Here is a 27,337-nt window from a genome sequence, read left to right as displayed (position 1 = left end):
ATGGAGAAAGATATTAGTACCCAATATAAGTCCCATGAACTTTTTGAAGCTCCCTCATATGTCAGTGTGTTTTGTGGGAAAAAGGAAAATTTGAGGGGGCACCTTAAGTATGTGTGAGAATCCTGCTGTAAAAATTTTAGCTAAATCTACAATTTTACAATATCTGGTTTGGATCTCCTTTTTCTACTAACTGTAATATTTTACTTTCCCCACAATTAAACATTTCCTATAAAAACCTTGATACGACTTTACGCACTGGAAGGAAATTGACATCATTATTAAACCCAGTTGAGTTCTTGCCATGTTCATACATACTTTTGCAATAAAATACTTGTAATTTTATATATTGCATTGAAATATTATTTTATCATTGTTATTTTGTTACAACTCTGAATACATGATAAATGATTTCAAAATGTGTTTGATATATTTATAGCATAGAAGATGCTGATTCTGAAAAGAGCATAAATGAAGAAAATGGAGAAGTTTCGGAAGACCAGTCTCAAAATAAACATAGTCGTCACAAAAAAAAGAAGCATAAACACAGAAGCAAGCATAAGAAACATAAACATTCCTCAGAAGAAGACAAGGATAAAAAACATAAACATAAGCATAAACATAAGAAACACAAAAGAAAAGAGGTTATTGATGTTTCTGACAAAGAGGGTTTGTCTCCAGCAAAAAGAACTAAACTTGATGATTTAGCTTTGCTAGAAGATTTGGAAAAACAGAGAGCCTTGATTAAAGCTGAACTTGATAATGAGTTAATGGAAGGAAAGGTCCAGTCTGGGATGGGACTGATATTACAAGGTTATGAGTCTGGCTCTGAAGAAGAAGGAGAGATTCACGAAAAGGCCAGAAATGGAAATAGGTCTAGTACTAGATCTTCAAATATGAAGGGGAAACTTGAACTTGTGGACAATAAAAATAGTGCAAGAAAAAGAAGTAAAAGCAGATCCAAAGAACGGGCTAGGCATAGATCTGATAAAAAAAAAAACAAGGGAGGTGAAGTAGTTAAAGAGAAAATAACTAGGAGCAAGTCAAAGGAGAGGAAAAAGTCCAAAAGTCCATCCAAAAGAAGTAAATCTCAAGATCAAGCAAGAAAATCCAAGTCCCCTACCCTTAGAAGGCGATCTCAAGAGAAAATTGGGAAGCCTAGATCTCCTAATGATGATAAGATTAAAATAGAAGATAAAAGTAAGGCAAAAGATAGGAAAAAGTCCCCAATTATAAATGAAAGTAGAAGTCGGGATCGAGCCAAAAAATCCAGATCCCCGGTTGATTTAAGAGGTAAATCTAAAGACAGAAGGTCAAGGTCTAAAGAGAGAAAATCAAAACGCTCTGAAACAGATAAAGAGAAGAAGCCAGTGAAGTCTCCCTCTAAAGATGCTTCTTCTGGGAAAGAAAACAGATCCCCCACTAGAAGACCTGGTCGCAGTCCTAAAAGACGAAGTTTATCACCCAAACAGCGAGATAAATCAAGAAGAAGTAGATCTCCATTTTTAAATGACAGAAGATCAAAGCAGAGCAAATCCCCCTCTCGCACTCTGTCTCCTGGTAGAAGAGGCAAGAGCCGGTCCTTAGAAAGAAAACGAAGAGAACCTGATAGGAGGAGACTCTCTTCTCCAAGGTAACTTGTTAATGCTTTTTACTAAGGCATCTGATATTAAAGGAGAACTAGAATTTGTGGACAGTTAAAGGTGAGCTATGGTGGGCTTTGTGAATTTTATGTATAATTCACCATGCTCGTTTGCATTTGTATCAAATATCTTGATTTTTCTGGGTGTTTTCTAAAAATTGAGCTTGGCAATAGAATCTGTTTTTAATTTCAGGATTTATTTTGATCTATCTAGTTTATTAAATCACTTCTTTAAATCCAAATAATTTAGGTAATAAGTCATTGGGGAAGGAACATTATTGCAGAAACTTTTAATAATAAGTATCTATACATGGACAGAAAGATCTGTCTGTAAAATTTCTCCTTATTTACAGGATTTTGAATTTTAACTATAAATTGAAACTATTAGTGTACTTTAGTTCTAAAAAAATGGGTTTTTCTATTACTATATAATTTCATGTCAAGATGTTTAGGAAGAACTGTAAAGTGATTTTGTTTTGTACCCATAATAATAGTCTGTATTTGAGTAATATCTTCAGTTTATGAAAGTTTGTTCTTAAAAATTCTCAATGGACTAGCTTCACTCTTGAGATAAAGGGACACTAATTTTTATTTTACTGTTTATAAATATCTTGCACGGGATAGTAATGCTTATCAAAGCTCGAATTGAGGTACTGAAAGGTGGTTTGTTTGTTTTTAATTATTAGGCCAGACTAAACTGTTAGAAACTGATTTTTCAAAACTGGTTTTAAATAGTTGGGCATTATGAAGTTTTTCTCATCATAACTGTCAGCTTACATTTTGCAGAAGTCCCAAAACACACGCCCATTGTCCTTTTTCATAACTACTGTGTGTAGAATTTGCTAGACTCTAAATCTTTACAGAAGTGTCTGGTGGGTTTGAACAGCTGGCCGTAGGTTAGCAGCCCAACAATTAACCTCCAGCGCCACCAGTGGTGCAAAGGTTTTATTAATTCCTAGGCATTATATCCATATTAACACTACAAAAAAAAAAAACAATCTCACTGCTATTAAATTGTTTTCCACTCAGGACGGGGTAGAACTGGGCCTGTGGGTTTCTGAGTCTCATCTTTCTCGGACCAGCTGGAGATTTGAAACTGCTGACATCAGCAGTTAGCATCCCAAGGTTTACTGAGATTTATATCATATTTTTAGAGGAATTTGAAGAATGTTTTGTTACATAGTAAAGGAGCCCTGGTGGCACAGTGTTTCAAGCACTCGGCCACTTTGCAGGACAGAGATGTGCCAGTCTGCATTGGTAAAGACTAACAGCCATGGAAACTGTGAGGCAGTTCAAACCTGTCCTGTAGAGCTATGGGTCAGAATTGGCAAAATGATAGTGGATTTGTTTTCAGTGTGCTCTAGACACTCGTTTTTTGTAGAGACATTGTTTTAAAACAAAACTCACTGCCATAAAGCCAATTATGACTCCTGGCGACCCTTTATAGTATGGCTACCACAAATTAGCTCTGAGGGCTTTGTAGGCTCTGTTTGCTTTTTTTCCGTTAACGACTTCCATGACAATACATACACATTCTGGTATTTCATTGTGTAGCTGTAAATAATTTGCTTAATCATTTCCTTATTTAAAATTTATGATAATTTAGTTTGATCTCTGGATTGGGTCTTTCTTACACACCTTTAACCAGAATATCATTTATTATCATTTTGCACTTTTGTCTTTTAATCTAAATTTTCCAGGTCACTAGTAAGGTTTAACTTTTTACTTTTTAACCACAGAAATAGCCCTATTTATAGGCTACCCTACAATTCAGGGTGAATAATCCTATCTAAATCTGGAACAATGTTCAAAAAAAAAAATGAAGTAGAGAAAATCCTATTAAAATAATACAGGTATAAAAAGACTAAAAAGAACACTGTATTTGCTAAGTTATAAGGTTAAGGTTGATTCTAGATACTGTTATTCTTACCTTGCATTAACAGAAGTCTCTTACTGCAGAATGTCAAAATACAGATTAAAAAGACATCAGATTGTGGAAAGCCAATAGTAGCACTCACTTGGACATGTTTTGTCTGTCCTGTTTATCTGCAATTGAATTGTAGGCTCTAACAGCATGACGCTTCATTCACCATCAAATTACAAGGCTTAAGGAAATAGACCTTGTATTAACACCAAAATTACATGGTGGTCCACTAACTTATTAAATTGCATCAAGTGTTAGCTCTCTTGATAAGTGTGTCTTTCCTAAGACATTCTACATGGAAGAAGCTCGTGTTGTTTGATTTTATTTTTACATGAATATGCATTTGGTCCCCTTAAGAACACGCCCTCGAGATGATATCCTGAGTAGACGGGAAAGATCCAAAGATGTCAGCCCCATCAGTAGGTGGTCTCCAGCCCGAAGAAGAGCAAGTAGATCTCCGATTAGAAGGAGATCTCGTACCCCTCTCAGACGTAGCAGGTCTCCGAGAAGAAGAAGCAGATCTCCTCGGAGAAGGTAAAGATGTGTCATATGTTGTTTGTTTGAAAACTAGATAAGAGGGAAATGCTGAAATGAGCTAGATTTAGAAACTATGTTGTAAAACTAGCAAGGTGGATCGTTGGTTAGTAAAAATGTAGCCTAGTTTCCTGGCATTTTATGATTTTAAGGCTATAAGCTGCTATTTCCTTAAGCTCTTCATTCAGGTAAATTTAATATATAGACCTATAGTTAAGACATTTATAGTAGAAACCAATTGAAACACTTAGTAGTTGAATGGTTAATCCAAAAGTTTCATTTTTAAGGCAGAAGTTTCTTTTAAATACCCACAATAAATTATACATTGTAACCTAAAACATCAATGGACATTTGTTTCACAGCCCTTGTAGCATTTTTAATTGAAGTGTAATAACGTGAATATAGTTTTAAAAGACAAAAGACCAAAGATGGCATCTATTGTACTCTTAATGTAGTGTGTGTTGTGTGACTGTATATAAATTCACATTTTTTTTAATTGTGTTGTGTTAAGTGTTTATTTCCTACTTTGAACAGTGTGATTTTTCTACAATTTCTCCTGCCTCGTTTCATCACATTTTTGTATGCTTCCACAGTCAGTACAATTATTGCAAGGTGTATGTAAAGATTATTGCTAATAGTGGGGGCGGGGGTGAAGGCAGAATTGGGAAGGGATGCTGGAGTGAAGCTTAAGACTGATCTCTAGGCTTGTTTACACTGTTGTCCTCATGCGATTTGTTGTTCTTTGACTTGATAACAATTTTATTGTTGATTTCCATCATCTGTATATTCCTTTGTTTCTCACTTGTATTGTATTTCATTTCTTAGATCTAGTGTTGTCATTTCATAGTTTCATGCCCTTGCTCTATTAGTGTGTTTTCAGTAATTTCCAGATGTGCATGGAAGGGAAATTTTATGTCTTTAAAAATGACTTTTATTCGTATTGCTAACATAGTAAGGGAAAGGATTCTAATTTGAAATAGTTTTCCCTTAGGAATTTTAAAAATTGCTCTTTTGATGTGTAGATTCCCAGTAGTGCTTTTGAGATACCAGGAACACTGTCTGTGAATTGCATTTTCTTTACTGGAATTTTCATAATTATTTGTTTATATTCTTTAAAAATCAAGGTGCTCTAACATTTCACTGTGATTTGCCTTGGTGTGTGGGTTTTCTTCCTCTATTTTGCTTCAGCATTTTAAGCTTTGGCTCAGGTAGAGTTACGGCCTCCAATTCTCGGCAATTTTTCTTGTATTTTTGAAAATGGTCCTAATACTGCCTATATTGTCCCATTGGACGTTTCTGTATTGTCCCCCAGGTTTTCACACTCATCTTTAATGTTTGCCCTCATTTTCTACGAAGGAGCTTCAAAACGTTTTTGAAAAAATGAAAAATTGAATTGAAAGATACTTGATTTTTTTTTTTAAATCATTTTATTGGGGGCTCATACAATTCTTATCACAATCCATACATCCATCCATTGTATCAAGCACATATGTACATTTGTTGCCATCATCATTCTCAAACCTTCTACTTAAGCCCTTAATATTGGCTCCTCATTTTTCCTGCTTCATGAGCCCTTCATAATTCATAAATTGTTATTGTTTTGTCATATGTTACACTGTCCAATGTCCCCCCCCATACTTGAATTTTCCATCAACTTTTTATAAAACCCCAACATAGTTCAAATCTAGATTTTCTTATTATTTTTCACCCTTCCTTTAGATTTTCTTATTATTTCTGCACTCATTTAAAATTTTTCCAAGAATTTCTTTAAGGTTTATTTTTCTGACTTTATTCTTTTATAGGATTAATATCTCATCTATCAGATGATGAGTTTATTTTGTACAGGATTTTGAACTAGTTTATACCAGTTACACACATAACACTGCATCCCTCGCTGAGAATTAACCTTGTTATCCCAAATACACTAAATAGCATCTACAGCTTTTTAAGATAAATAAGGATCACCTAAGGATCTTGTTAAATAACCTTGTTATCCCAAATACACTAAATAGCATCTACAGCTTTTTAAGATAAATAAGGATCACCTAAGGATCTTGTTAAACTGGAGGTTTGGGTTTAATGTATCTAGCTCAGAAAGGCAGATTCCCAGCATAGGGTCAAACTGAAATGAACCAGTTCAAAGCACTGATTTTTAGGTGGGTTTTGTGCATTATGATTTCCTTTTTTTCCCTTATATTCTATATGTACCCAGATCTTTTTTTTTGCTGTTTCCCTTGGATTTGAAGATTCCTCAAACAACAGGCACCCTTGATTGGCTGTGTGTGTAGATTTAAAAGTTAATTAGGTACTAAGAAAGCTGAATGAAGCCTTGTGTGAATGTATAGTGTTCTGTGCCTTTGAGTCTATTGTACCTCATAGCTCTCATATAGGACAGAGTATATCTTTCCCACAGAGCAGCTGATGAGTGGAGCGTCCAACCTTTGAATTACCAACCAGCCTCTCAACCATTATGCAACCAGGGCTTCTTGTTTACATGTGTAAAATTTGTCAGCTGGTGGTTTCACTTTAAGGGGACTCATGGCAATCAACATGTGTGTCAGTAGAACTACTCTATAGAGTTTACAAGACTATGAGATTGCCAAGCCTGTCTTCCACGACACTTCTGGCTGAGTTCAAACTGCCACACTTTTAGCTAGTTGCCATTTATTTGTGTCACCCAGTGACTGGATACCAGTGCCTGGATTGGGAAATTTTCAGAATTCTCTCATCTTCTGCTGTGGACTATAGGCCTGGCCACCAAAGACTGCTAGTTAGTCATTGATCATGAATAGACTTCCACTTGATCCCCGTCTATGTTTCAGTACATTGTCTCCCCTGTGCCTTGTGCGAGTTTCCCTAAGGGCCATTACCTCTCCAGTTAATTGTAAATATTCTGTTAGAAATGTTACCAGTGGGCAGGGAGGATATTGGCCTTTTCCTATGCACCTTTGGGGTTTTCTGCTTTTACCTCTTTACTAGATATCGGTCTTTTGTATTCCTGACTTATTTACCTGTCTATTTCTATTGGGCTCTTATTCTTAGCTAAGCATAGTGGCTGTATTTTTGTTTTCATGAGGCAAATATTTCTGGTACTTGGTTATCATTTTCATTTTAATAATAATGTTCTTTTTCTTCAAACAGAGACAGAAGTCGGAGGAGCAGGTCACGTTTAAGGAGGCGGTCTCGATCTCGCGGTGGCCGGAGACGGAGGAGCAGAAGTAAAGTAAAGGAAGATAAATTTAAAGGAAGTCTGTCTGAAGGAATGAAAATTGAGCAGGAATCTTCATCTGATGATAAGTAAGAATGGATTTTTCTGTAACAATTTCATATTTTCAGTTTAGAGAAATACTGTTTGGCTTGGGAAGCTTTTAATAATTCTACCCACATATTCTAAGTGGCTCTATTATTTTGGCCCTGAATTTAACTTTTGTACATCGTGTTAACAAGTATTGAGTTTTCTAATTTAAGGCTTTAGTGTTGAGTAGGGTGACTATTAGACCATCCTTTCGTTGTGACCCTGACCTCTTTAAATACAAACTTGGTTGTCTAAATGGAACATTATCTGAAAAATAAATAAAGTGGAGAGAGGGAAGTTCTATGAGAAACAAAAGAAGGGAGACCGGGCAGAACTTTAAGGTAGAGTAAGATACCCATTCTGACGACAAGTAAAGATGAATATGTATATTTTCATAAGTTCATTAGATTTCAAGTCTGTTTTTGAGTATATGAATGGAATTGCTGAGCCATACATCGTATTTTGTGAAGTCTCTCTCTACTGTTTCCTTACTTATATACCTGGACCATTGTGCATTTCTACCACTAGTGAGGTAGGGTTCCAAGTTGCCCACATTCTCACCAATGTGTTATTGTTTGTTTGTTTGTTTGTTTGGTCTTTAAGTCATCCCACAGTCTTCACTGTGGTTTTGATTTGCATCCCTGACAGCTAAGGATGCTGTTGCTGGTTATTTGTTACATATGTGAGATGTTGTCAATTACTATAGGCCTTTCCCTTTTGTGATGTGTTGTAAATTCTAAAGTGATGCTGTTGGTTATAGTCCCGGTCTAGAGGAAGCTCTCTGTTACAGGATTCAGATGATAGGTATTCTGAGTCTCCACTCTAGTGTAGAGTAGGGGACTCAAGTCACCATCTTTTAGTTCCTTGAAGGTACCGTCTGAAAGACCAAAATCACACCTCCACCAAAGCTATACCTTGTTTAATTTTTAAAGGATTTTAAGGTTTAACGATTACCTCAGCAGCTGTACAGGATCAGAAGGAAAGCATGTGTTTTTGTTTTTTGTTTTGGCATCTACCTATATCAGGGATCCTCAAACTTTTTAAACAGGGGGCCAGTTCACTGTCCTCAGATCCGTTGGAGGACCAGACTATAGTTTAAAAAAAACTATGAACAAATTCCTATGCACACTGCGCATATCTTATTTTGAAGTAAAAAAAAAAACACAAAAAGGGCAAGGACACCCGGTGGGCCGGATAATTGTCCTTGGCGGGACGCAGTTTGAAGACGCCTGACCTATATGGTGTCACATTGACAACTATATCTTGAAAGATTAGATAAGGATTTTAGGGGGTGATGCATTTATGTTAATGGTAGAGGTACAGCTCAGAAAAGGAGGATGAGAAAGGTTGTGTGGCGAATGGTTATATAACCAGTGACACTGAATTGTACATGTAGAAACTGGAATTGGTGTGTATTTTTGCTGTTTATTCTCAACCCCAACAAAGGAGACAGGAAATAAGATCACTTTTAAGACATAGAAGTTTCATGATGACCTACATTTCCCAGCCTTTTTATTAAAATGTATATGACTTGGCTGCTACTAACCCAAAACTCAGTCATTTGTAATCCGATTCCTAGGAGAGTCTGCCTTGAAAACCCTGTGGGGTAGCTTGGGGTGCTTTGTTGAGGTCATTAAGAGTCAGAATGGACTTAGGGGTGAATTTGGGTATTGGAACAATGTTTGAAGTTACATTATATGTACTTTTTTTAAAGCCTTGAAGACTTTGATGTAGAGGAAGAAGATGAAGAAGCTCTAATAGAACAGAGAAGAATACAAAGGCAGGCGATTGTTCAAGTATGTGATTCTTATAAAATTTTGATCAATCTTCCTATTAATCATTCTAGTAAATTGAAGGTATTTTTTACCTCAACAAAGTAACCTAGTAGTGACAATGAACAGGTTTGAAAAGGGAGGGAAATATATAAAATCCTTTGTGAGATTTAGATTTAAGTTACTAAAGCTGAAGAAGACTGAGATTGGGTCTTAGAGCCGTTTAATAAAATGTGGTATAGATAAAGGTTACACAAGATCATGATAACTGTTTACTGCTGTGGAGATTGTCAGGAGATACTTTGTGGACTGTCAAACCCTGGAAAATGAATTCTCTGGTGATCTTCCAGAATTTTCTCCATGAGAATGGGAAAGTGAGGGATGGGATGAAGAGAGAATTCTAGAAAAGATCAAAAATGGATTTGGATACTATAAAAAGGATAGCACATGGCGGATCACAGAGAAGGAAAGAACCTGAATTAGCTGAGTGTCCAAAGTACTATAAATAATCAGAAGTTTTCAGGTGGTGGTTTTTATAAAGGCCCAACAGAAATGCTCAAGGAAACTGGCTTTTGTAGTAAAATTGTGCTTAAACTGATATCCCTGAAGACATGGTTGAATTTTCTTTTGTTCTTGCCCAGGTCCACAATCCCTTATCTCCAATCCTTGGGCCAGATGTTCTTCAGAACCCAGAAATTTTTGAATTGTAGAAAGGTAATATGGTGCATATGTGTATGTTAACACCAATGTGTATATGTTAACACATATGTGTATGTTAACATCAATGAGTTTTGGAAGCAGCATCCCATAATCAAACACATGAGTATTTGTTTAGTGAAGCCTGTTAATCGTCACCCTGAGAGGATACAGTAAGGCTAAAGACCTTCACATCTGGTCAGATTTTGCTGCCACCTAATAAGTTCTGCACCAAGTTAAAAAAAAAAAAAACTTTTTCAGAAGTTTGTGAAATTTGGCTTTACATATAAAAGGGATTGTGGATCTGATTCAACCCAAGAGATTAAAACTTTTTTTAAAAAAAACCAGAAACACTGTTAGACACTTGTGTAACTTTTCAATGCAGAAAGTCTTTAGCAAATTAACATTCAGATAGATCCAAATTTATGAAAATAACATTATATTGTTATTTCAGAAATATAAATACCTTGCCGAAGATAGCAATATGTCTGTGCCATCTGAACCAAGCAGCCCCCAGAGCAGTACTCGTACACGATCACCTTCTCCAGATGATATTTTGGAACGGGTAGCTGCTGATGTTAAAGAGTATGAACGAGAGAACGTCGACACATTTGAGGCCAACGTAAAAGCCAAACATAATCTCATGGCAGTTGAACAGAATAATGGTAAGATGGTTTTTGTTTTCACATTACATGATTTTCACTGGCATTAGTTCTTTAACTGTATACTGACTTTATATGGAATTGGAAGTGAAAGGGATTAGGAATATTGCTTCTGTTATGTCATAGGTTCCCAATTTATTTGAATCCACATTCCTTAGTAAGGGGAGAAAAATGCTCAGCACCTACCTAGCTATTAAACGTGTATTATAACTCATTTTCCAGGATAAAGTATAGGTTAGTTGCTTTTGCGTGTTTTGCCCCCCCCCCGTGGGAAGCACTGTACTAAGTGTTTTGGGGTTTTTCTTTGTTTTTTGGTTTTTTGATAAATCATTTTGGGGGTGGAGCTCTCACTGTGCTAAATGTTCTAGCAATATATATGTTTTTTTTTTCCTCAACATTTTTATTTCCATACAATTTATGTATCATACAGTTGAATAATTCAGTGGTTCCATCATCAAGGGGAATTGCACAGTCAGCACCACACTTATCTTACACACATAAACACACACCCATGGTTAAATCACCTTTAAATTGAGCTGTGCAATCATGATCAGTTTCAGTGCTCCCTCCTCCTCCTGCCTTCATCATTTACTCCCAAACTCCCCTTCCTCTCCCTATCACCCAATCTCCCTCCCTTACATTCCCTGTAACACCTTATATCGGTTATTATCATTATACCTCTACTCCTCCTGTGCTTCACAGCTGGGAAACCCCACAGAAAACAATGAAAAACAAATTGTACCCAGATGGTAAAGATAAGATCATTTTCTTATAAAGACAAAAATACAAATAATGCGTGAGGGAGAAGACCCCCCAATTTTTGTCGTGGAAAATTTAAGAGATACTTGTACCCAGAACAAATTTACGTTGTGCCTTTAGTGAGGTCCACTGGCAAAGTATCAAGATTGATCCAGCATAGTCAAGATTATAACGGTCTGCCTGATAGTAAGAAGTATACCTAATGTGTGCTTTCTCTCACTTTTTTATTAGTTCAGATATATTAGATAATATACTGAACGCCTATGTAGCCATATTTTTAAAGCAAATCTCAGCTGTGATTTTTTTATACCATATTCATCTTTAGTAGTTACAGACTTTACAAAACATTTCTTTTTATACTTAACTTGATTGTGTTTAAAAATATCTGATGTCTATTACAGGAGCCATGGTAGCATAGTGGTTACTCATTGGGCTGCAGCCTACAAGGTCAGCAGTTTGAAACCACCAGCGGCTCTGTGGGAGAAAGGGGGCTTTCTGCTCCCGTAAAGAGTTAACTGTCTTGGAAATTCACAGGGACAGTGCTTCCCTGTCCTGTAGGGTCACTATGAGTTGGCATTGACTTGATGGCAGTGAGTGTGGTTCTTTAGTGTCTATTACAATTGGTTTGTTTGAACTAGACTTCAAAATGCTATATGTTGGAGATGTGTCTTTCTTAGTCTTTAACAGTTTTCCTTCTATTTTCCCATATTCTATCTGTTCCCCTCGCCCCCGTTCCACGTATTTGTGAGGATGCTGGGCCATGTGTCTCACAAATGTTTTCCCCTGGTTCTGGCTGATCACACTTTTTTACATAATTCCATTTTCCTCAGTATTTCTTGCAAACTTTAGACATAGGCTTAGTTTTTGTTGCAATATCTTATATGTGGTCCTGAGCACATGAAAATGGCAGGTGGTTTTTAGTTGTCCTAGCTTAAGTCAAAAAGCATTGCTACAAAATAATAAACAACCTTTACTAAATGAGCATCAAAATATGAAGGAAGTTATTGTTTCTCAACATATGCTTTACCCAGGTCTGTACACTTCTGAAAATGGTGTTTCTAGCTCGAACCTTCCCTGAAGAACTCTGTGCTCTTAAAATTGTGCCTCATTAAAACAGTCCTTGTGGTACCCTCGAGGTGCTCAAACTGCGTTCTTTTCCAATATCCTTTGAGTCTGGGGAACAAGAAGGTGTAGGGTATGGAGCGCATGGGGTAAGATTTATCAGTGAAATTCTACCAGTCTTTGCTACTCTGAAAGGGTGAGCAGGTGTATTGTCGAGAGACTCAAAACTTCCTCAGCATCACCTTTCTTGGCCCCTTTTCACCAACACAATTTCCCATTTAAAAAAACAAAACTTACTTCCTAATAAACTCCCGTGATAATCCTATGTCCTTTGAGAAAATCTGCCAAAATTACCCTAAGAAACAGTTGCCATAACCTAACCTCACTTCTACCTTGACTTTACTTGGCCTAGCAGATCCTCTCAGAAGCTACTGTTAGATTAGACTCTATTTTTTTAACTTGCCAAATCTTCTGCACTATGTCACTTTAAGTTTTATTGGCACATGATTCACATATTATACAATAGCTTTAAACACATTGACAAAAAGTGGTGCAATCATCACGACAATCAATTTTAAACATTTTCTTCTTCCTTGTAATTAGCTCCCCATTTTCTCCCAACCCCAAGAAACTAGTAATTCAACTATCATGTCCACAGACTTATCTGTTCCGGATTTCATATAAAGAAAAACATACGACAACAAAAGAACAATACCAAAATAAATCAGAAAATATATATCTAGATTTCTGAGGAGTTGCCAGCTGTTTCCAAGAGACAGTTTTCTGTAATCATATATTCAGCATCATTGGAAAAGGATTCCATTTTCTCCACGTTTTAGCAACACTTGTTATTGTCTGTGTTCCCTATTAGTAATTATGAAGTGCTAGCTCACAGTAGGTTTTTTTTTCATATATCCAATTTCATCTTACAGTCATAGTAAGACAATCATCACCACAATCTATTTTAGAACATTTTCTTGACATACTAATTGTTATTAGCTTCCTATTTCCCCTATCCAATTACTATCCCCATGGATCTACCTATCGTATATTTCATATACAGAAAACCATTCAAAACAAAGGGGAAAAAGTCAACGACTAGACAAAAGCATAGGAAAACCTCAGATAGAAATTAGGAAATATTTTTAAAACTTTGAAATGGGTCAAAAGAGAGATGAAATGATAAGGCATTATATTCGAACCTAACTATATCTGTCACGATCCAATTTACAATGCTCTGTCTGATAATAAGGGTATTCCATTCCTCAACTATGGTCAGAGGTGAATCACCTGATTTAATCCATGTGAGGGCCCTGCAAATGGATTTGGTGGCTTATTCTGCAAAGCCAGCTATTCGCAGTTTAAACTCTGATGCCATTCCCTCTTTCCGGTTTGGATTTTATTATTTACAGTCCCTGTATCGTACAGGTTGGTGATGTTCTACCCTGTGGACTTAGTTGACTCTCACTTAGATGGATGTTTTTTTGAACACAAGCCTTTAAGACCCCGGCTGCTATTTTTTTTTTGATAATTGGCACCATCTGCTTTCTTCAACATACTTTGCTATAGCACCCTTAGCTCCAGTAGTCTCTTCATGAGAGTAAGCATCCACTGGGCCGTGTCATAAGAATTTATTTTTACATTGATGCTAGAATGAAATGTGAGGCTCAACTCATTCATATATCTGGTTTATATAGTTATATATCTGATTTATATATGTCTCTGGTTCATTTTAGAGATACTATTTTCATTTTACGATGAATTCCTTTCAACTTACTTGGGACCCATAGTGACCTGTGGGGCAGGGTAGAACTGCCCTTGGGGTTTCTGAGACTTTACGGGAGTTGAAGGTCTCATCTTCATCCCTTGGAGCAGCTGGTGGTTTCCAGCTGCTGACCTTATGGATGGGAGCCCAGTGTGTAACCACTGTGCCACCAGGCATCCTCATTAGAGAACATTATAGGTCATCCCTCCCCTCCCCTAGGGGCATAAGGTAATCCTATTGATGGTGTCATTAATTTAAACAATGATATACAGCTTAAAACACTGTTGGGGAAAGGAAATGATACAAGTATAGATTCAGACTGCAATACATGAATTGTGCATATATGCAGATTAAACTCTTCAAGTGACTAGACACTATTGATACAAACACTGGGAGTTAGTGATAGGGCAAGACTTCAAATAACTCATTCACAAAGACAGACCCATGCCTATAAGTTTGGTACATGTCAAAAAGCAAGGAGAGCATTTAAAATAGTGAATATATGGTGGACTCGGGCTACCAATTGTTGGGCATTTTCAAGGCAAGGTACTTGAGCCAAAGCAATGGCTGCCAATTCCATGACCTTGGGATAGCCGTCATCTGCTGCTGCTCTCACTCGGCCTTCCGGCCTTACGTTCGAGGGCGTATACTGCCTTCCATAAATCTGCTAGAGGTGAGTTTGGGCTGAAGCCTAGTTTAATTGAATTTTTCTGGTATGGCTTATGAAGGACAGAGTAAAGTCAAAATAGTGTATAGTACATGGCCTTGGTTACCTAGGGCTAGATAGAAACTTGGTGAAAAGTGTCCAGTTGGGAGCACAGTACCTGGCATATTCTCACCTTCAGCCCCATATAAAGTATTGTTAATGCCTTTTTTTTTTTTTTTTTTCCCGTAATGGGAGGTTTCCCCTCCTGGTTTACCCACCAACAGCAATGTAATAGCCTTTTCTGAGACATACTCCTCACTCCCCCATCTTGAATTCCACCAAGGTGTGTTATCATTCACATAGAAATGTGTTGATTTGTAGTGATCACCACAGCACAGTATTGTATGGCAGCAACTGTATGGTCTTCTCTCTCTGACCCCAGCTGAAGCGAAGTCTCCTGCTGAAGTGGTATTCAAGGTATCTAAAGGGGGTTATATATGATTCAGGGACGTTAGTCAGGACCTCTCCCTTGTTCCTTAGAAGAATGGATTACAAGATTAAATGACTTGCGAACAGAAGCCTGCCTTTTGATCTTTATCTTTATGTAGTGGATTCATATAAGATTTGCCCTTTTGTGATTGACTTAACTTCATTCAACATAATGATTTTCAAATCCATCCATGTCATGAGCTTCATGGCTTCATGACTTTATTAGGGGTGTATAGCATTCCATCGTATATATGTACCAGTTTCTTGCCCATTCCTGTACTGATGGGCATTTGGGCTGTTTCTAGCTTTCTCTTGCACAGTGAGCATGGCAGAGCATATATATGTCTGTTCATGTTGTCTCCTTACTTTGGGATATATTCTAAGCAAAAGTATTGCTGGGTCATAGAGTATTTCTATTCCCAATTATTTTAGATAGTGCCAGTTCATTCTCTCCATACCTTCACCAGCATTGTTCTGTTTTTCTGAATTGGGCTATACTTGTGGTTGTTTTTTTTTTTTAAAGGAAGTCTAAGGGAGGCTAAGACAAGTATGCCAAGATAATTTGTCTGCAGCTACCTACTGATCATGGAGACATGTTTAAAAAATAACATATTTGCTTATAATAAGCCCATGCATGTATGAACCGTAACATTAGAAGCAATACCTTTTTTGTTGTTGTTTTTCTTTTACTTTTTAAAAGTTTTAGAAGCACTATTTTTTACTTACCCTCATACAGTGTCCACTCACTGTTTGCTTCATGGTTAGACCAATCACTGATGGTCATTATTTAGCTCTATTGTTTTATTAAGAGATCAAAACAGAGCCTTTAATTTTCACTTGATCTTTTAAAATCATTAGCTGTAATATAATAGCTATAAAAGACATTTCTACCATTTGTCTTTATTGTCAGGTGCTATCGAGTTGGTTCTGACTTATAGCAACCATGTGTGCAACAGAATGAAGCACTTCCGGGTCCTGCACCATCCTTACAAGTGTCCATATGTGTGAGCCCATGGTTGCAGCCACTGTGTCAATCTGATTGTCTAGGGCCTTCCTCTTTTTGCCGTGCCTCACCACGTTCCCAAGCATGCTGTCCCTCCAGGGACTCGTCTCTCCTGACATGTCCAAAGTACGTGACATGAAGGCTCGCCATCCTTGCCTCGGAAGAGCATTCTGGCTATACTTCTTCCAGGACAGATGTGTTTGTTCCTCTGGGCAATCTATGGAACTGCCCGTATTCTTCACCAGCTCACTCTTGAGTGGGCAGAGATGGGAAATCGTGCTTTTGTTAAATATGATCAATTGATGTGTTAGAATATAAAGTCTTTAATTAACTTTGATTTTATATTTGTATCTCAAGAGTCCCATTAGATGGTGGAAACAGACACCGTATTTTCATATAACCAATGTGTTTGCTTTATTTCAAACCTTACAACCCTTCTTTTGTAAATTTTCTATGTGTGCTATGCACCTTACATGTGGTAAAGCACTCACCTGTTAGCCAAAAGGCTGGTGGTGAACCCACCCAGATGTTGCTTCAGAAAACCCATCTACCTACAAAAGAGTACTGTTTCGGAAGCTATGGATCAATTTACCGTGCACATAGAGAGTTACCTTGAGTTGGAATTGACTAGATGGCAACTAATAATGACATTATTACTTTGAAACTTTTTTTTTTACATTTTATTAGGGGCTCATACAACTGTTATCCCAATCCATACACACATCAATTGTGTAAAGCACATTTGTACATCGTTTCTCAAAACATTTTCTCTCCATTTAAACCCCCGACATTAGGTCCTCATTTTATACATAAACATTACTATCAATTTAAAATGAACTGCATGATTTAAATTTCAGGTTTTTGTGTCCTTAGGGTATATCCAAAAATAATTCGTAACATTGCACTCATTGGATATAAAATTAGGTGTATCTATTTGCTTGGTTTTGCATTTTTGAAATCGTTTGGCTTTTTTTTTTTTTTTTTTCCGTCATTAAAATATTTAGATGGTTTCAAAGTTAGGACTACAAAATGAGATGCTTTACCATTTTAAAAATGGTAAAAGATGTCAGTTTTCTTTCTGTGTGTTTGTGCATTTTATTCTACTTAAACACCAAAAGCAGTACACTATCCCGTTGCCCTCAAGTCTGTTCTGATTTAAAGGGCTCTATGTAGTATTTCACTAAAGGCAGAAAGCCCCATGTTTCTCCTGATGAGTTCAGATAGCTGACCTTAACACTGGCAGCCCAATGAATAATCCCCTGAACCACCAGCTCTCTACATCCCCATGCTCTGAGATTATTTTCTAGATTTGCTTAATAGGTATTATTTTTCCTTTCTAAAGGTTACAGAATCAGTTTTTCACCCAGCAGTTGATAGATGTTTTGTTTAGAGTCCCCATAATATAACATTCGTTCATTTTATTTCCTCCCTGTTTTCCATTTTCATTACTCTTTCTTTCCTCACCTTTTCTGCCTTAAATGCTGCTGTATTTGATCTCAAAGATTGTTGATTCTGGAGAATGTGTTTCTCTCTAGTGTTACTGTTTGCTGGATAGCCCTGTCTATAGTTTAGCTGCAAATTGAGCCCTGGGGATTAGTTCTGTTTCGGGTCTGAAGGGTGACTAATGGCCATGGTCTCGGGTTCCACCAGTCTGTCCAACCAATAAGCCTTTATGATTCAGAGTTCTGTTCTGCATTTTTCTCCCACTCTATTCAGGACCTTTCAAAGAAGGTGTACAGAAGTGTGCTCTTTGTCAGAGAAGTTGGCAGTGTTAGCCAAGTACCATCTAGCTCTTCTGGGTTCAGACTCACGAAGACTGAGATTTCCGTGATCCGTTAGTCCATTAGACTAATTACTTCCATGTATCTTTTATTTTCTTTACTCTTTCCTCAAGATGGAAGAGACTAATAGTTGCTTATTTTATAGTTATTTTTAATGGTTTGGATATTAATTTAATGAACAGCAGTGAAAGTATTGATACTTCCTGAAAGTATCAAGTCTTTAGATCTGAAAGTCTAGATATTCCAAAATGCATCCTTTCAGTGAAAAGTGGATAATTTTATCTTTTTGTTATAAGCAGATACTAAATTGAATATTAAAAATTTGTGAGATTGTTTGAATTGCTGTTAATACTTTGTCCATTGATTTATTTTGGCTTTAATTTGTACCTATTCATTTTCACATACTAATTGATGTTTTAATACTGATTCTCTTTAAGGTTCATCTCAGAAGAAGCTGTTGGCACCTGATATGTTTACAGAATCTGATGACATGTTTGCTGCATATTTCGATGTATGTAGTTTTAGAGTCATAAAAACATTTAGACAATATGTGGGTTTTTAAAAAATGTACCACAAACATGTATGTATCACAAATGTGCATGGTATGTATCTTGAGATAGAAAGGCAAATTAAATATATTGAATGTTGACCTTTGAACAATCTGGGTGAAGGCTCTCTGGAAACTATACTGGTTATATAACGTTCTAAGTCTGGAATTATGTCAACATTTAAAAGAATTTTTAAATTTGAGTTATAGCACAACAGTTTGAGAGCTTTTTAAAAGTCAGTGAGTGGCTTAGAAAGTAATTTTTTTATTTTAATTTTCTCAGATTCACACACCATTGTAAACGTATGTATGTAATAAGTTCTATAAAATGATGTCAGTATTATCCAGGCCTTAATAAGAACAAGGTCTGGATCCACTTTGAGCCTCTGTTTTGTAGATGATCAAGATCTTAAAAGATTTAGAGCGTAATATAATTAATTAAGAGTTGGGGAATTTTAGAGTACAGTATTAGATATTTTGAAATTTAAGCTATTTTTTTCCTTAAAGATTTGTCAGTTTTGTTAAACTTGCTTTCAAAAATACAAACTCACTGCCATCGATCTGTAGCCAACTCATAGCGACCCTGTAGGACAGGGTAGAACTGCCCCTGTAGATTGGTGGGACAACTCTTTATGGGAGTAGGAAGCACTTCCTATATCCCAAGGAGCATCAGGCAGAATAAAACTGCTGACCTTGCCAGTTGCCATGCAACACATAACCACTCTTCCACTAGGGTTCCTAACTTTAAAAAAAAAACTAAACTAAAACATTTTTTTTCATTTTAAAAATCAAAACCAAAAATGTATTTTAAAGTAGGTGTCTGTGGAAAGGATAAGTGCTATATTATTGCCTGTATATATTTTACAACTAGAAACCAACAAACAGATGGATTAAGAGAGGGTACGATTGCTAAAGCACGTAAAGTACCTGAGCTGCTATTTGGCTATATGATATTAAAAGAGTTTAGTTTTCTTGGAAGTCAGTGTGTAGTATAGGTTCTTCATAAGTACCCGGTGTTCTAAATTTTTAATTACCCACATAAACTTGACTAAGGCTGATAATATTTTGTGCATGTATGGAAAGGCAATAAAAGAAGGAATGATTGGGAAGGGAGAACCTTTCGTTATTAAATGAGTACTAGTCACTGTGGATTAGGTGTTGGCCTGGGATTGCTAACTGCCAGGTTGGAGATTCAAACCCACTTAGCCATTCCTTATGAGAAAGATCTGGCTGTCTACTATAAAGCTTTGGTTTCAGAAAGTCCTATATGGGTCACTAGGAGTCAGAATTGGCTCAGTGGCAGTGGGTTTGGTCTGTTGGTTCTTTTTTCAGGGGTAGGGTAGGCTTATAACTAATTACTGAAAATGAAACCTTATTTTGAGTTTTTTTTTATATGTATTACCTTAGGTATAGGTCCTAAAAGCTTTTCCTGTCGTAGGCATTATTGTGATAAAATCATTTTGTTAATCAATGGCTCCTATATATTACATTTACATAAATGATAGTAGTCCTTTAATTTTACAGGAAATTCTTTATTATGTTAGCTAGTTTTTGTCCCTTTTTGTTCTAAAGCAAGTGCTTTAAGTATCTAACTGGTGGGTTACATACATGCTGCCTCATTTTCAGAGTGCTCGTCTTCGGGCTGCTGGCATTGGGAAAGATTTTAAAGAGAATCCCAACCTCAGGGACAACTGGACTGATGCAGAAGGCTACTATCGTAAGTACATATTTCTTCATAGCTTTGTAGTTCATTTTAACCTTTTTTTAAAAAGCTTGTGGTTCTGTGCACTCACTCATGGTTGGGAACCTCTAAAAAGTCACAGTGCACTGCAGTCTTTTAAAACAAACTGCCGTTGAGCCTGCTCTTAGCAACTCTTTAGAACAGAGTAGAATTGTTCCTGGGGGTTTCTGAGCCACTAGCTCTTTACAGGAGTTGAAGGCCCTGTGTCTCTCCCTCAGGCTGGTAGTTTCAAGTAGCTGACCTTGCCATTGGCACAGTTGGCAGCCCAACAGGTAACTAATATGCCACCCGAGCTCCTTGCTGTGGTTTGAAGAACATGGCATATCCTGCACCTACGTGAACCATGGTATATACTAAAGAACAGCCTAAACGCACCACAAATTGAAAGGAGGTAAAAACTTGATACACAATTTAAGTCTATCCAAAGTTATTTTCAGCCATGAGCTAACGCTACAGAATGAAGGCTTACTGTACACATCTGGATCTGAAACCAAGAAAGCACAGTGAGCACCTTTCCCTGTTCCGTGTTAATATCATCAGCAGTTTTATTCAGCATGACCTGAATAAAACTGGTTCTGACTCACGGTGACCCTGTACAGCAGGGTGCTTTCCGAGCATGTGATCTCTCCTGATGAAGATTGCCCCACCTCTCGCCTGCAAAGTGGCTGGTGCGTTCAAACCACTCTCCTTTTTCTTAGCAGCTGACTGAGCAGGGCAATTGTTGGATTAGGAGCACTCATACTGATGTGAAACGGACATGCAGCTTTGGCTACAGTAGGAAAGTATACTCCATTGTATCTAGGAAACAGCATATAATAAAGATTGGGAGTAATTTTAAATTCCCTCTTTCCTACTTATTTATGTTTCTCATAGTTTAGTATTGTGATTTTATTATGGTGAAAATTCTGATTTTTAACTTGCTTTTCAGGTGTGAACATAGGTGAAGTCCTCGATAAGCGTTACAATGTGTATGGCTATACAGGTCAAGGTGTATTCAGTAATGTTGTACGAGCCAGAGATAATGCAAGAGCCAACCAGGAAGTAGCTGTAAAAATCATCAGGAACAACGAGCTCATGTGCGTTTACAAATCATAAGTGGTGAATATTTGGTAAACCTTCACAAGTGAATATCTTTTCACATGCCTATTATATATAAAGTAATTCATGAAAAACATTGTGATTATAAAGTGACTAATGAATGGATTTTTTATACATAGCACTGTTAGATATAAAGTTTTAGAAGCATAGACTAATTTTATTTAATTCATTTCAGTACTTACTATGTGCGAGTACTACATTAAGTAGACACTAAGATCAATAGATTCCATTTTACCAAGATTCCATTCCTCCTCGTTATGTGGTCATCTGTTGGTGTAACTCTCTAAAGACCAAAGATAAGAAATGAAAAGTTCACACTGATTCACTATCATTGATTGTATCCTAAAAACGTACTGCCATCGAGTTAATTCCAACCCATAGGGACCCTGTAAGACAGAATAGAATTGCCCCGTTGAGTCTCTGAATCTTGAGTCAAAGACTTTCTCATACGCAGATAGTTTCATCTTTCTACCTTGGAATGACTCGTGGGTTCAGTGCACAGCTTACTAGACCGCCTTCCTGCGCTGGCTATATCACAAAAAGTGAAAATGGATACATCAGATAGTTATGGCTATTACTAGTATCTCTTTTCTTCTAGTAGCATAGATAATTGTCAGTTCCATATGCTTTAATATATAATCTGTGCTACATACTGAACTTGTCTGGTCCATTTATATGGGTTTCAAAGCTCTTGATGTGTTGCAGATTTTTAAAGTGCAGATTATTGAGAATCAGGACAGAATTTCAAAGACTATCTGAATATTAGAATTGTTAAGGATGTGTCCAACATTAGGTTCTAAAGGAACCAATCCAAATACAGAATTTGTTTGTGTTAAAAAAAATAATTGTATCAAGATACTTTAAATTACAATGTCCAAGATTGATTTAAAGCAAGGTTAAATGTATTCAGTCTTTCCATTTTGCGAACTGTTTTTTAAATTAACTTCATCTGTGAAAATGAAAGTTGTTAAGTAGCACATGTGCTGAATGATAAATTGTTATCCTTCAACACATCGGGACTTCAAAATATACTAAATGCTTGAGAGTCATATATATGCTATTTATTTATCTGAATACTGGATATATTCAATTCTACCTGTTTTCCCATTTTATTTCAGGCAAAAGACTGGTTTAAAAGAACTTGAGTTTTTGAAAAAACTTAATGATGCTGATCCTGATGACAAATTTCACTGTTTGCGACTCTTTCGACATTTTTATCACAAACAGCATCTCTGTCTTGTGTTTGAGCCTCTCAGGTACAATGTGAAAACCTACATGTTAAACTAAGAATTTAGTGTGTCCGTACTTACTGATCTCCTTTGGAGGAAATGCTGTGATAAATTTTTGTTTTATTTGTTTTTGTTTTTTAAGATGACTCTAGTTCTTAGTTTTTTGTTTTGTTTTGTTTTTCACCTTCGATCAGAACTTCGTGGTGTTCATGTATATACAAAGCATTAGTTGACTGTATAGTATGTGCCAGCAACTACTCTCATGTAACCTATATATGGGTCAATAGAAAGAATCTGAAATTTAAATGAGTTAGAGAAGAGTTAGATAGTATACTAAGAAATGGTTGTGGTGTCAACAAATACGATTTTATCTTCAATTGCATATATTCATTGTAGTACCTATAAATCCAAAATGTATTCTAAAGATAAAATGGGAGTTTTGCCATGCATATCTTCCCTCCTATTAATTTTGAAAGTTGAGTTTTATTGGGTAATTTGTATTGGGGTATCTCTGCTTTTGCACATGCTGTTGTTTTAGTGTAGAATAATTAACTTTTGGAGGAGTTGAATTAGGCATGAAAATGTTTTTTGACCTTACAACCAAGTTTACTGGTTAGAATCCAATTTACATAGTAGAATCTCGGAGATGCTTAGTTAGCCTACAGGTTTGCAGATAAACTCGCTCCGTGACTCACCTTTCAACCAGACAATAAGGAAACGAAACCATTAGGGGAGGTATGCACACCATAATCAGCCATTTCAAGCCAAAAGGTCAGCCTTTATAGGGTGAAGTTCAAAAGGCTTATGAAAGAAGAATGGCGACAGGAGACCACAGGGAAGAGGTGGGACTAATGTTACATTGTGGCATTTGCAGTGAATGAGATGAAACAGTGTGTTAAATAGAACATCTGTTCTGTAAACCCTCACTCAGTTCATAAATCTTTTTTAATTATGTTTTTGCCTTTTATGTGTTTCTATATTGCATTTTAACTTGTGATTTCATTTTTTTTCTTCTCCTAAAAGTATGAATTTACGAGAGGTACTAAAAAAATATGGTAAGGATGTTGGTCTTCATATTAAAGCTGTGAGATCCTATAGTCAGCAGTTGTTCTTGGCATTGAAACTCCTTAAGAGATGCAATATCCTTCATGCAGATATCAAGCCAGACAATATCTTGGTAAGTCAAACAACTAGACTCACAGACATCCATATCTCTTCTCGGCGCTTAAATTGTTACCGTATTTTTTTAAAAATGATGTCGTAAGTGCATAATGTAGTATACTAATTACCCAGTACTGAATGGCTTTGCCAGTGCCAAATTTACTCTTGATAGTTCAGGTGTGAAACTTTAGGAAAGATGCTGCTCTCCCACTTGTTTTATTTTGATTATTGGATTTAGAGTCCTCACAAACCTCTTTAATGTAATGATAGCCTTCCTGTGTGGTAACTCCAAGTATGGTGCCTGTGAGACTGTCTTAAGACAAAGGAGTGTTTGCTATCCTTTTCTCGGTTTTACAGATTGAGAGAGTTAGGGACATTTCATAGAGTTGGCTTCTATTAAAGCAAATGTATGGAATTGAATTGGAAATGTCCAACGGTGATTCCGAGAAATAACATCATAAAACCCAGTGGGGTGTATGTGATACTATAATAAAAACATCCCTTTTAATGTCCTAACTTCCACTACTGACTTTTGGTGTAATAGGCACATTCCAGCATGTTGATACTTTTGAAATAGGAAGGTATTTGTCACATCATAGAGTGACTTAAACACATTTGTGCTCAGGTACTTCCTCCACCCTGGATATCTCTTCATGACTTCTGTACCGCTCACAGCTTGGGGAATGTTCACAGTTGGAGAAGTCCTAGTTTATGTGGCAGTAACATACTCCTTGTTTTTTGTTGTTCTGGCTTGGGGTTTTTATTGTAACGTGGCTACCTTATATCACCTCTCCTACTTTGTCTCGAAAAGTCTTTCAAGACTGATATATATAGTATATAGTGTCTCATTATGAACTACTTGAGCTATGGCAAAAAAGGTTGTTATCTCTAAAGCTTGTTAATGCCCTTATCAAGAGCCTAGCTCTTGACTCAGGTTTGCATTTCTTTTAACATCTTAATATTTCATTGGACTGCTACATTAATGATGAGATACTCTTTTGTGTTTGTGTTGCATTATATGCCAAAAATAACTTAGGGGTGTGAGAGATCAGTAATTTTAATAGAATGTTAAGTACATTATAAATAAATTTGCCTAACCAACTTTGTAGTCAATTTTCACTTGAAGTTTTGTTTTCTTCGATTCTGAAATGTATCATTCCAAGAAGAAACAAGTTACAAGGTGATTAATTATACACCAAATATAACACCTGCAAAAGCTGGAGCCTGTGTGAGGCAGAAACCTGTCAGAGCAGGAAAACGCAAAGATTTTCCATTAGTAGAGAGCAGTAAGAAAATTGTGAGCTGTCCACCGTCACAGGTGAAAACTTGTGAGGAGTAAGGTCACTTACCATGTTCTGGCTCTGATGGAAGTCACTGTAGAGCTTTTATTTTCTAGCCCAGTTTTCCTGGAGGTAATCCTAAAATGGTACAGGTTTTCCCATGAATTTCAGAAATTGCATGTTTTTCCTTCTGTATCAGGAAGAAGAAAAAACTCAAAAGATTGCATAAAGCTAATGCTTGTTAATGAACATGTGAATCATTTAGCCCATGATTTCAGCCATTACTTGGGTAGAAACACCACATTTACTATGAAGGGAATAGAAGTTCATGTAACAAGCTTAAATGCTTGTGAATTAAAATACTCTGCTGTTATTTAAGGCATTTTAATTATGCCAAAGAGATTATCGTTTTAAAAATGATTTTTAGTTTTCTATGGGTTTTAAGTAGCTGAATCCAGCCTATACTTTAAAAGCGTTAGAAATGCTTTTCTATTTTAACTTCCTGATTCTCAAAATAAAATAATTATCGATATAGTGGTTAAAAGTAATCATTTCTGGGGAGCGGGGACAGAGGGGAAACAGTGATCAGCTGATTCCAGGGGCTTAAGTGGAGAGCAAATGTTTTGCGAATGATGAGGGCAATGAATGTACAAATGTGCTTTACACAACTGGTGTATGTATGGATTGTGGTGAGAATTGTATGAGCCCCTAATAAAATGCTTTTTTTTAAGTAATCATTTCTGTTCTTAGTATAAATCTTTATATATCATTTATAAGTAGACCAATGACCAGACATAATACTGACCGAGCCTCATGATGTTCCTGTAGAAAGAGCCTAGAGCTATTTATAATGAGGTCTGTCTTTGGGGAGGGAATAATAGGCCAAGTTAGGGTCCAACTCAGAATGTGTGTGTGTCTTTTGAAGGGGGAATGGGATGTTGGAATATCAGTTGTCTTTACTTATTAATCCTCAACATGCCTCTGGCTCATGAGTAGCGGCAGTTGGGTATGCCTCCATCCTTTCTCAGCAGCTGTCACTAATACTGTGCGTGTTGACGGATTTACAAAGGAAAGGGGAATTGAATGATTAATACAGAGATCATGTTCATCAATTTTATCGATATTTACTAGTTATACCATTTATATTTAAGGGATTTAATTTTTTTTAGACTTCAAGTGACTGCTGCATTTGAGATGTTCGGTAACTTCTAGTGAAAAGAATGTTACTTGACTTTAGCAGAATTTTATCTAAATCATCCAACTTTTTAAAAAAAATCATTTTATAGGGGGCTCATACAGCTCTTATCACAATCTATGCATACATCCATTTGTCGAGCACATTTGTACATTTGTTTCCATCATCATTTTCATTTTCTTTCTACTTAAGCCTTTGGTTTCAGCACATTTTTCCCTCCCTCCCTCCCTCATGAACCCTTGATAATTTATAAATTTTGGTTTTTTTCCATAGCTCAACTTTTCAAGTTTTTCATAGCTTACACTGACCGATGTCTCCCTTCACCCAATTTTCTCTTGTTCATTCCCCTGGTTGGGGGGAGGGGGGGGTATGTAAAATCATCACTTTCATAAACTAGCAATTGAAAGTTAACTTGGTCTTTAATAAGTATCTTTGGTTCCTTTAATAATACCATGGTTTTATTCAAGTATTCTGGGGTTTTTTAGGAGAGGCTTTGCTGCAATGAAATTTTTCTCTTACCACCTTCCATTTTTTAAAATGTTTGTACAAATTAAATGAATTGGTATTGCCCTACATTTCCTTAGTAAAAAGTTTTTTGTTTTTTTTAAATTATGGTAATCAAATATTTGGTAGCTCTTCATTTTTTATAATTAGGAAAGTTACTTATAAAAATAGACACAAATGTTAAAACTCGTGACTTTATTCACAGTAGTGAAGTTTATTTGTGTTAGTTTATGGGTTGAATTAAATTTCCTTGAACTTTAATTTGTTTTTCAGGTTAATGAATCAAAAACTATTCTAAAACTTTGTGATTTTGGGTCGGCATCACATGTTGCAGATAACGACATAACACCTTATCTTGTCAGTAGATTTTATCGCGCTCCTGAGATCAGTAAGTGTCTTTCCAAGTATTCTTTGATCTGGACCATCAGATGCACAGTGAAAATAGTACTTACTTTCTGACTTCTGTTTTCTGACACGCTTCAGAAGTTGCACAAGTTCATTTATGAGGATGGGTAGTTGTGACAGGGGTCTTGATCGAGCAAGAGTAGCCAAACA

General features: G+C 36.4%; 1 protein-coding gene across 1 annotated transcript; it reads left to right on the top strand.

Moving 5' to 3' along the window:
* LOC101650575 (serine/threonine-protein kinase PRP4 homolog) lies at window positions 1–27,327 on the top strand. Its single transcript, XM_004711759.2, has 12 exons — window positions 1–107; window positions 437–1,630; window positions 3,921–4,097; window positions 7,239–7,394; window positions 9,107–9,188; window positions 10,315–10,525; window positions 18,465–18,538; window positions 20,201–20,291; window positions 21,244–21,391; window positions 22,532–22,669; window positions 23,666–23,819; window positions 27,056–27,327. The coding sequence occupies exons 1-12, from the start codon at window positions 1–3 to the stop codon at window positions 27,239–27,241; spliced, it is 2,718 nt and encodes a 905-aa protein (XP_004711816.2). The 3' UTR covers window positions 27,242–27,327.
* The last annotated feature ends 10 nt before the right edge of the window (window positions 27,328–27,337 follow it).

This window comes from Echinops telfairi, unplaced genomic scaffold, assembly GCF_000313985.2.
Source record: "Echinops telfairi isolate 266 unplaced genomic scaffold, ASM31398v2 ScPeMD7_655;HRSCAF=1070, whole genome shotgun sequence".
NCBI lineage: Eukaryota > Metazoa > Chordata > Mammalia > Afrosoricida > Tenrecidae > Echinops > Echinops telfairi.
This window is presented reverse-complemented; position numbering and strand designations above follow the sequence as displayed.

What these genes read in the sequence shown, in the direction of transcription:
- LOC101650575 (XM_004711759.2), top strand. Translation starts at nt 1, where the DNA reads ATGGAGAAAGATATTAGTACCCAATATAAGTCCCATGAACTTTTTGAA. An exon ending in AAAGGCAGGCGATTGTTCAA is followed by an intron (nt 9,189 to 10,314) that starts GTATGTGATTCT and finishes TTGTTATTTCAG; the next exon opens with AAATATAAATACCTTGCCGA. An exon ending in ATCAGGAACAACGAGCTCAT is followed by an intron (nt 21,392 to 22,531) that starts GTGCGTTTACAA and finishes ATTTTATTTCAG; the next exon opens with GCAAAAGACTGGTTTAAAAG.